Raw genomic sequence first — 8,830 nt, 5'->3', positions numbered from 1 at the left:
ATGTCATGACAACAAAAGAGTTACTACGCTTTTGTTGTCATTTCCATTGTTGGAGTTGGTGGCAGAAGTTACTGTTTTAATCATTGTTCTTTAATTATTGTTATTATTGATGTTACCATTGTCATTGTTCTCTAAGGTTTATTACAATTTCATATCAGCATTACTGTTGTAGTTCAGGTTCCTATTTATATCATCATAAGTGTTATTATCGTGGTTATTACAATTTTCATTATCTTTATCAAACTTACTTTCGTGGTATCGGTATCATTACTTATCGCATCTGTAACGGTATAGGTCACGCAATCTAGTTTTGCAATTGCAATTCTTTTATATTCACAGTTACTGTATTATGATCTGCATAAGCAAATAACATGTTAATCTGATAACTACTGCATTTCATCCCATGTGGAAGTATGAGTCCTTGGCATTTCCGTCATATATCAATTTCACTATCATTACAAAGGTATGCAGGTATGCAGCTTAGTAGGAGTGAACAGAATGATTAGTTCTTCAATGTAAAGAAAAATAATAATACTCTCTGAATTCCTTCCCGGCCAACTGAAAAGGCGCATCAACAGAGCACCTTGAAAAGGGGCCATGAAATCTGTCTCAGTTCAAGTTGATCCAGAAACTAACGGGTCACCGTATCAGGGCCGCCCACCCACCCCCGGGTCACCGTATCAGGGCCGCCCACCCACCCCACCCTCGCCCGGGAATATAAAGGGCAGGAGCCGCCTTCGCCAAGCACACCCTGCCGAAGCGCCTCCCCGCTCACTTCCCTCACCCTGCCATTCACCATGGCTGCCTGGATGAGCTTGGTAAACAACTCGATAAGCTCTCCTTTTCGCCTTTCTCTCTTTTCACGCTCATATTTCAAAGTTAACTAGATTTGATGTAATATGAAATGATTTGTCCATATGATCTACATCTCATGCCCTTTAACCTTTCAGTTCAAATAATCGTTTGTTTGTTTTTCTTTCTTTTTTTCAGGCGCTGTTGTCCGTCCTTACGGTTAGCACACTAAGCTTGCCTCGCCCCGATGAAAGTGCCTACAGGATTCCTCAAGTAGGAACCGGCAGACGTTCCCAGTACTACGTCCTGCACAGTGATGGCACCTACAAGTACGGTCATGACACCGGAGAGGGAGCCTTCGAGAGTGCACGATCATCTACGCCAGGACAGCAACGAGGTTCTTTCGGCTATGTGGCTCCCGATGGCAAGCCAATTAGCCTTCACTATGAGGCAGGTGAGGGAGGCTTCGTCCCTCAGGGTGCTCACCTTCCCGCCACGCATCCAGATTTCGAGTCTGCGCACGCCCAAGCTCGCGCACGCGCTCCTTTCGTCGACCCTCTAGCCGATCCAAACGCAGATGCTTCCTACGGATTCGACTTTGAAGGACAAGCTCACGCTCGCTCCGAGCACAGTGATTCTGACGGCAACGTGCGTGGCTCTTACTCTTACACCGATGACCAAGGTCGCACTCGCACTTACTCCTACACTGCTGGCAGAGGCACCGGTTTCGTGGTGGAAGGCAGTGATCTTCCTACCGCGCCACAAGACTCCAACTCCACTCCCGCCGCCACTCGACTTTCCTCTGGAACTCCATTCTCTCCCTCTCGCCTGGGAACTGGATATTCGGCCACTCCAGGGGCCTCCTCTCACATCGCTGGCTCCTCTGCTGCTTCTCCAGCCACTCGTGCTGGCGCCTCTCCCTCTGCAGGAGGAGCCGCCTCTTCTCGGCAGAGCGCCGCCAACCCAGATGGCTCGTATTCCTTCTCTTTTGACGCCGGGGATCACTCCAGAGCCGAATCTGCTGATGGAAACCTCAACGTCCAAGGACACTTTTCCTTCGTAGCAGATGACGGAGTCACACGAAATGTTAACTACGAAGCAGGTGCCAACCGAGGATTCCAGGCTTCGGGAGACCACCTTCCTACTGCTCCTCAACCTCATTCCGCCTCTAGACCCGCAGCAACTTCCTTTGCTTCTCACACTCCTTCCCTCAAGTCTGGCCCTGCCGCCTCCACCTTCTCTCGTCCTTCAAGTCACAGCTATTCCGACTCGGGTTCAGCCTCCTCCCCCTCCAGGATCGCCACTGGACGTCCATTCGGAGAAGCTAACACGCGCACTCAAACGCGTCCTGATGGCAGCTATTCCTTCTCCTACCAGACTCCCACTCACTCCCGAGCAGAGTCTGGCGACGCAGATAACAATGTTGACGGCAACTTCGCCTTTGTAGCAGATGACGGCCAATCAAGAGCTATCAGCTATGAAGCTGGATCTGATACGGGATTCATTGCTGAAGGAGCTCACATTCCCGTAGGACCTGAGGTTCCCGGGGCACCATCCGGTCAGCCAACTGGGAGGATTGTTCCAGTACGACAAACTCCCTTCGTCGACCCTCTCGCAGACACCAACGCTGATGCCTCCTACAGCTTCGCCTTCGATTCGGACCAATACTCTCGCTCAGAGTCAGCCGACGCCGACGGGAACGTCCAGGGAACTTACACGCTGCTCGACGACCAAGGAACACGCCGCACTTACCGTTTCCGCGCCGGAAAAGGTGTAGGATTCGAGAAGGAACAAGTCTCCACGTCTCGTGGTGCTTCGCCCTTCCGCTCCTCGTCCCCTTCCTCCTCAGCTCCAACATTACACTCGCCCTCAAGCCCTTCCACTTACACCGCTAGTACTGTTTCGTCCCCGAGATATCCTTCTGCTGCTGCCTCCACGTCCTCTTCGTCCGCCGGAGGATTCAGGTCAACCTCCGGACCAGGATTCCAGCTGCGTCAGTACGACGCCACCAAGAACCCACACAAGGTCGGTTACGTCCTCACCTTCGACAACTGAGAAGCGCATTTGCTCTTCCAAATGTCCGACGTCAGCGCGAAAACTGGATTTGGAAGTCGATTGTTGCTTCTCTTTTGCAGACTTCATATCGATTCCATACTGTAGTGTAAGGAGACGTATGATATTTATTGTATATATTACTGAAAATCATAAGAAACCATAACTATAGATGTATAGCCATGCATGTAAAAAACTAAAAATCAAAAAAGTAAAACACGATTTACTTTTGCATTGTACTTCATCCTTAGTAACTATATATATGCTTCATGATATCTTTCATTTGTATTACAATTTAAAACTTGCTTTCCCTAACAACAGCAGATGTGTTCTAACGCATTTACCAGTAAAGTGTTTTTAACGGATCTAGAAAATTAAAAGTTCTTTAAATGTGAGACAAGCAGTTTGATTTCACTTGCGATTGATTATTTCTCTTTCGTAACTACTAATATGTGAGTAGACTCAGGTGATACTTATTGTGTATAGTGTTGAAAAATGACTAAAAAGCATTGCGGATATATGCATGTGACAAAAAGAGAATATTAATCATTAAAACCCGTTATCAATTAATAATACTTCATCGCACGGAAAACTCATAACACAAATTATTCAACAGTATTGCAATTAAAAACCGTAAGTTTCCCAGCAACAGATATTTATTGTATATATTGTTAAAAGGCACAAGTAAACTTTATTATAGCTACATAGACACGCATTTAAAAGAGAGAAAAAAAATAATAATTAAACTTGCGAGTTATTTTTGTATACTTCATCCCTGGAAATTTTCCGAGATTCGCAGTTTAACATGTTGAACAATAACAGTAAAAGGAGATACCAAAAGCTGCATTACAGTATGAAAATGGGTATTAGAATAATTTCTCTATGTTACGGAAACTTACTGGCATCAGTATAACAGAGCCTTCCATTACATTAGTGATATTATTCAATAAAGGAGTAACATTAAAATGGTGGTAAAGTGTTGATATTTATAATGATGATGATCACTAATAACGCCAACGACAGTAATGATAAATGTCATAGTCATAAATATTACAATAATGACCATGAAACTGTTACTGATAATGATAACAATGATAATAAAAACCCTATTACACACAATAACAGTAATAATAATACCGATGAATAATAAAGAAAAATGATAATGGTCGTAATTATGTTGACATCACTTACCACTTAGCTCTTTTTATCATTTTATCATTTTATGATCGTTATTTTCACCAATAAAACATATTGGTGTTACCACCACTGGCATTAGCAGCATGTCTGCTGTTTTCGACTTATAGGTGATTATAGTTATCGTTATCATTGGTTTTATTCCATTATCGTTATACTTATCATCATTCATATTAGCGATATTAGTAGCAATATTAGGATTGATAGTATCGCTATCATTATCATATCAACGATAATATCAATGATGATTATGATAATAATAATAATACTAATAATAATAATAATAATAAAGATAATGTTAATAACAGTGATAATAATAATATCCGCATCATCATTGAACAGTTGGATCGCTGCAACGATATGCTGTGGCACCGCTGCAGAATCGCCTCCAGCTACTCCACGCATATATCCTTCTATCCACTCCCACTCCCAACCCTCCTCCACTAACACCTCCATACCCAACCCTCCTCCACCCACACGCCCCATACATACACACCCCTTCTTACCCAACTCCAGCTCACCTCCACCCACACCCCCCTTATTATTATAATGACAGCAATAACTACAAGGACTCAGAGAGCGCATACCTCCGCCAGGGTAGCAGGGTCACTGATCCAATAAAAATATTCACGCTTGAAGAATTACATTGAAGTCATCCCTTTCTCAAGTACGCTGGTAACGTTCGCGTTTACCTCTTTAATTCTAATGGATCTTTTTTTTTTTTTTTTTTTACCCTGCACCCTCCGGACAATGATCCGGATCACCTCCAAAATTTAATGTCATCTAAGCTGGGCTAAGACTCAACTCTGGTAAAAAAAAAAAAAGATAACAAAATAATTAATAATAATAATAATTAATAAATAACTAAATAAATAACTAAATAACTAAAAGTAATAATGATAATAATAATAATTAATAAATAATAGATAAATAAATAGTAATACAAATCATAAAAATATGTTCATAGCTTCTTGAGTTCTCCTGCTAACCAGCTAACCATCATTATCAACATCATTGTTATTTTTAGTATTATCATTACTATTCTTATTGTTGTCGTTATTATCGTTACTATTGTTGTTATTATTATATTATTATTTTAATTATCATTATTACCATTATCTTTATTATTACTGTTACTATCATAATTGTTGTTATTAATATTAGAGTCATTTTCACTATTATTACTATTGTTCCTGTTATCTTTCTCATTATAATCGTCATCATCATGGTCATTATCATCCTCATCATTATCATCATTATTATCATAATAATCATTATTATCATTACTACTTGTATTGTTATTATCATTACAACTACTACTATTATTATATATTTAGAGAAAGAGGGCGAGGGCGGATGAAGAGAGAGAGAGAGAGAGAGAGAGAGAGAGAGAGAGAGAGAGAGAGGGCGATTGGAGATTGGAGAGAGGGAGACGCAGACGGACAGAAAAAGTAACCGGGAGAGAGAGAGACTGACAGACACGAAGAGACAGAGGGAGAGAGATAAAAGGAGTGAGACAGACAGACAAATCAAGAGAAAAAGAGAAAGAGAGACAGAAAAAAGAAAGAGGGGAATAAAAAGAATTGTTGTTACTCTTACCTTTATCATTATCGTGATTAATATTATTATGATTATCACCATTGTTACCATTATCATTGTTATCATCATTATTATTGTCATTACCATTATAATTATTTCTATTATCATTGTTAGCATAATTGTTATATTGTCATTATCATTATCACTTGAAATATTTTCACTACGATTACCATGGCTGTTAGCATTATAATATTGTTAATGTCAGTATCATTATCATTGGTACTATTATTATAACAATTATTATCATTAACATTGCGGTTATCATTAATGCTGTCATTAATAATATCATAATTTTTACTATTATTATTAATATTATTTTATCACTATTATAATCATTGTCACTCTCGTTGCTATTATCATTATTTTGTTATCAGTATCATTATTATCATTATCATCAATTTTATTGATATTGCTTTTATTGTTATTGTACTTATTATTATTGTTATCTTTAGAATTATTATCATTGTAATTTATAATATTTCTATTATTGTTATTATCATTATCACAACGATATTTTCGTAGTTTTCACTATTGTTATGATAATATTCGTTTTATTATTACTATCGTCACTATATTTGTCATTGTTGATATTACTAAAGTTCGCATCATTATTATTATTTGTGTTATTATCGCCATCATCTTATACTTTTACTATCCAAATTATCAACAGCAGCACTATTTTATCATTATCATTATCATTATTATTTGTTGTTGTTGCTATCATTACTGTCATTATTACTATAATTATTATCATTATTATTACTGCCATTTTAATTATCATTATTATTATTATTATTAAATATCATCATTCCTGTTGTTAACATTACCATTATCAATATTATTGTTTTAATTACTATTACTATCTTTATCATTACAACTATTATCATTACCATGTTTATTATTTTCATTAATATTATCATTATCATCATTATCAGTATTGTTATCAGCATTATTTATTATTATCATCATTATTATTATTATTATCATTATTATTATTATTATTATTATTATTATTTTTAGTAGTAGTAGTAGTAGAAGTAGTAGTAGTAGTAGTAGTAGTAGTAGTAGTAGTAGTAGTAGTAGTAGTAGTAGTAGTAGTAGTATCATTATTATTATTATTATTATTATTATTATTATTATTATTACTATTATTAGTAGTAGTAGTATTATTATCATTATTACTATTATTCTCATCATTATTATTATCATATTATCATTATTATTATTATTATTATTATCATTATGATTATCATTTTACTGTTATTACCACTATTACTATTATCATTATCATCATTACTACTATTTTTATTTTTCTCACTATTATTTTTGCTATCATCATTACTGCCATTATCTTTATCAATATTTTTGTTATTATTATTCTATCATTATTATTTTCATTACTGTTATTCCTATTGTTATTATTATTAATATTATTAGCATCACTACTATTATTATTGCTATCATTATTAATACCATTGTTATTATTATCATAAATATCATTATCATTATCATTAGTGCATTTTTTCCTTTCTTTTTGGGGGGTATTATTACTATTACTATTCCAAATACTGTTTTCAGTTTCAACATTCAAATTAGTATCAGAGGCGGGTCTTCCATGGTCTTCCATGGTGGCACCCGCCCCCATTGCAGTCTGATTGGCCACCCCGTGTGCCCCCCCCACCCAAGAGTCATTGACCCTTTATATATTAATATATATTTATATATAATATATATATATAATATTAACAAATAATAATATATAATAATCACACAGCAAGATAAAAATATAAACAATGTGTAACTGTACAATATAAATATTGAAGTAGGCAGTCTTAATTTTTGTTTCTTTTGGGCGGCCCCGCTAGATTTATTGGTGTTACCCCCTGTGTCCCCACCAGAAAATTCTCAGGACCCGCCACTGATTAATATCATTGTTCTTACTATTTTTATTATTAACATTCTATTATCATCATTATCATTATTAACATCATTATTTATATTATCATAGATGTGTCCATCATTATATTAGTATCATTGTTCTTACTATTTTTATTATTAACATTCTATTATCATCATTATCATTATTACCATCATTATTTATATTATCATTGATGTGTTCATCATTATATTATTAACACCATCGTCATCATAATTGTTATCATTATTATTATACGTTTATCATTATCATCCTCAGTTCCTCTTATTTCTTTCATTATCATTATCATCCTCATTTCCTCTTATTACTATCATTATCATTATCATCCTCATTTCTTCTTATTACTATCATTATCATTATCATCCTTATTTCCTCTTATTACTATCATTATCATTATCATCACCTTTACTATCATTATCATTATCATCGTCTTTTTTTTGTCATCAGTATTGTTCCGAAAATTATTGTTACTGTCATTAGTACTATCCCTTTTATCATTATTACTATAATTATTATCTTTATTATTGACATCATCATTATTATTATTATTACTATTGTAAGCATTGCTACTGTCATTGCTATTATTATCATTATCTTTATTTTTATCACCGTTGTTGTATTTGTTAGCATTACTATTATTATTTTCATTATCATCATTATCATCAGCATTATTATAATTATCAAAATCATTTGGTTTTCATGTAAGGGATATCTATAGTTAGACTAAATCTCTTATTTCCATCAGAATTAATCTATCACTATCAATGTCATCGTCATAAGTATCATCATATTTGTAATCATGATATTATTCTCATAATCACCACCATTGTAATTATTGTTATCATCATCACTGCCATTTTTATCATTACCTTCATTACCATCATTATCATAATCATCATTATCGTCATTATCATTACCATAATTAACATCAGTTATTGATCCATTATCATTTCAATCCCAAATGTCATTTATATAATCTTTACTATTCTTTAATTTCCATCGCCATCATTAGGAGCAACAGTACATGTTGCTATGATTAAAGCACCAGCAGAGGCAGTATCAGTAGCAGAAATTGCATTTAAATGTAGCCCCATCAACACTATCCATCACCATAATTGATATTACTTTTACTGTCACTACTTACTCTCGTATTAGTCATGTCATTATTCTATAATCATCAAAATCATCATAACTAATAATATCATTATTACTATCACTGTTGTAATTTCCTATTTCATTTTCATCCTTATTGTTGTT

General features: G+C 35.3%; 1 protein-coding gene across 1 annotated transcript; it reads left to right on the top strand.

The window, feature by feature from the left end:
- The first annotated feature begins 737 nt into the window (after positions 1–737).
- LOC113814099 (sericin 1) lies at positions 738–3,236 on the top strand. Its single transcript, XM_027366166.2, has 2 exons — positions 738–818; positions 991–3,236. Exons 1-2 carry the CDS (start codon positions 798–800, stop codon positions 2,845–2,847), a joined length of 1,878 nt encoding a protein of 625 aa, XP_027221967.2. The 5' UTR covers positions 738–797; the 3' UTR covers positions 2,848–3,236.
- The last annotated feature ends 5,594 nt before the right edge of the window (positions 3,237–8,830 follow it).

The sequence above is a fragment of the Penaeus vannamei genome, unplaced genomic scaffold (genome assembly GCF_042767895.1).
Source record: "Penaeus vannamei isolate JL-2024 unplaced genomic scaffold, ASM4276789v1 unanchor3192, whole genome shotgun sequence".
Classification (NCBI taxonomy): domain Eukaryota; kingdom Metazoa; phylum Arthropoda; class Malacostraca; order Decapoda; family Penaeidae; genus Penaeus; species Penaeus vannamei.
This window is presented reverse-complemented; position numbering and strand designations above follow the sequence as displayed.